Source organism: Seriola lalandi, unplaced genomic scaffold, assembly GCF_002814215.2.
Source record: "Seriola lalandi dorsalis isolate HSWRI2012SDOR001 ecotype SW California unplaced genomic scaffold, Sedor1 jcf7180002054421, whole genome shotgun sequence".
NCBI lineage: Eukaryota > Metazoa > Chordata > Actinopteri > Carangiformes > Carangidae > Seriola > Seriola lalandi.
In genome coordinates this window covers 442,600-444,129 of record NW_019524974.1, presented here as the reverse complement: position 1 = coordinate 444,129, position 1,530 = coordinate 442,600, and the positions used below count along the sequence as shown (strand labels likewise).

The window sequence follows — 1,530 nt, the reverse complement described above, 5'->3', positions numbered from 1 at the left end:
ATAGAATTCATGACAACAACCTATTAAATCATTAACATTAAGAGTAATCATTGTTTATACAGTCAAATCACTGATTGGTGACATACCAATACAATGAATTTTAAAAATAAGTAAAGGCTCATTTTTTCCTCTGAAATGTAGAGTGAAAAGTATGAAGTAGCATAAAATGTAAGTACTCAAATCAAGTATAAGTACTTCAAATTGTCCTCAAGCACAGTACAGTACAGTACTCAGTCACTCTCCACCAGCCGACTGCAACGCGTCAGAGGACCGTTCGAGAAGTGCGCATGCGCTGGGAGCGAAGCGGAAGGACGCATCATGTCGATAGAAGACCCGTTTTTCGTTGTGAAAGGGTGAGAAATGAACAAATTAAGACCTAAAACTCAGTGTTAACTCAAGTTAATTCAAGCAGTTACACGTTCAAAGCTCAACTTGTTAGCGAGTTGGTGTTTCCCGTAAAGACAAAGTTACACTAGTGAAGTTAGCTCAACGGCTAGCTGTAGCTAACTATCCTTAATGCTAACACCAGCTGCGCATAGGTAGTCAGTGTGTTGATGTCTGCCCAAAACTGACGAGAGTCTGCGTTATGTCTGAGATTTGCTTTTGTGTCATGTGGCTGTCGGTGAAAACACCTGGGCAGATGTGGGGCTCTGCTGTTTGGCAGTTGGCAGGACGCTGCGAAGTCAGGGGAGGATGCGAGACGCAGCTCCTGGTGTTTGTTTTGGTGAAACGAGGGGCGTAGCTGCAGAGTCCAGCCTGAAAAACAGCGACCAGGAGTCTGAAGGGTGAAGTCAAGTAGTCAAACAGTTACAGTGCTGTTAATGTTTTTCACGTGTGTGTGTGTGTGTGTGTGTCTCCAGGGAGGTGCAGAAGGCCCTCTCTCGTGCTCGGGGCCTGTTTGATAGGTGGGAGGAACTGCTGCAGGATGGGACACAGGTGAGCAGACACTTCAAACACATCACTGCAGAAATCACTGTCCTGAAGCCACGAGCCCCTGAGGGTCATATGTAGGTGGATATTGTGACTGACTGACACACGCAGCACTTTGCAAAGGTTTTAGGCTCTAAAACTAAAATAATTCTTAAGACAAATTGCTGAAACAGAAAAAACCTCATCAAATCAACATTCGCTGTAACCACTGATTGACGTTAAAACAGCACCACTTCTCCTCGATACACTTCCTCACAGATTTTCAGGGTATTTGCCAGGTAGGTTTGTTTTTTAAATTATTTTTCTATTGTATTACTTCTTGATCCATTTAAAGCCTTCTATGAGACTCAGCTGCGAACAGAAATAATAAATCTGATAGGGCGAAATAGATAATACGGAAACAATTTACAATAGAAAATACATAAAATGTTGAACAGAGAAACATAACCAATCCAAATTACTAAAACAAAAAACAGAGAAGTTGGGGTTTACCTGCTTGATACTCGGAAGGGTTGTCTCAGTGTCTTCTGTCTCCTCATATAATCCCAGACTGACTCCATGAGGATGAGATCAGGGCTCTGTGGGTTGGGTTGGGTGGGG

The 1,530-nt window shown here is 42.9% G+C and overlaps 1 protein-coding gene across 1 annotated transcript in view; it reads left to right on the top strand.

The window, feature by feature from the left end:
• The first annotated feature begins 258 nt into the window (after positions 1-258).
• stx10 (syntaxin 10) overlaps positions 259-1,530 on the top strand; it is a 10,958-nt gene continuing 9,686 nt past the window's right edge. The window contains exons 1-2 of the mRNA XM_023410295.2: positions 259-353; positions 861-936. Coding sequence (XP_023266063.1) covers positions 319-353; positions 861-936 — 111 coding nt within the window. The 5' untranslated portion in view covers positions 259-318. The remainder of the gene's footprint in view (positions 354-860; positions 937-1,530) is intronic.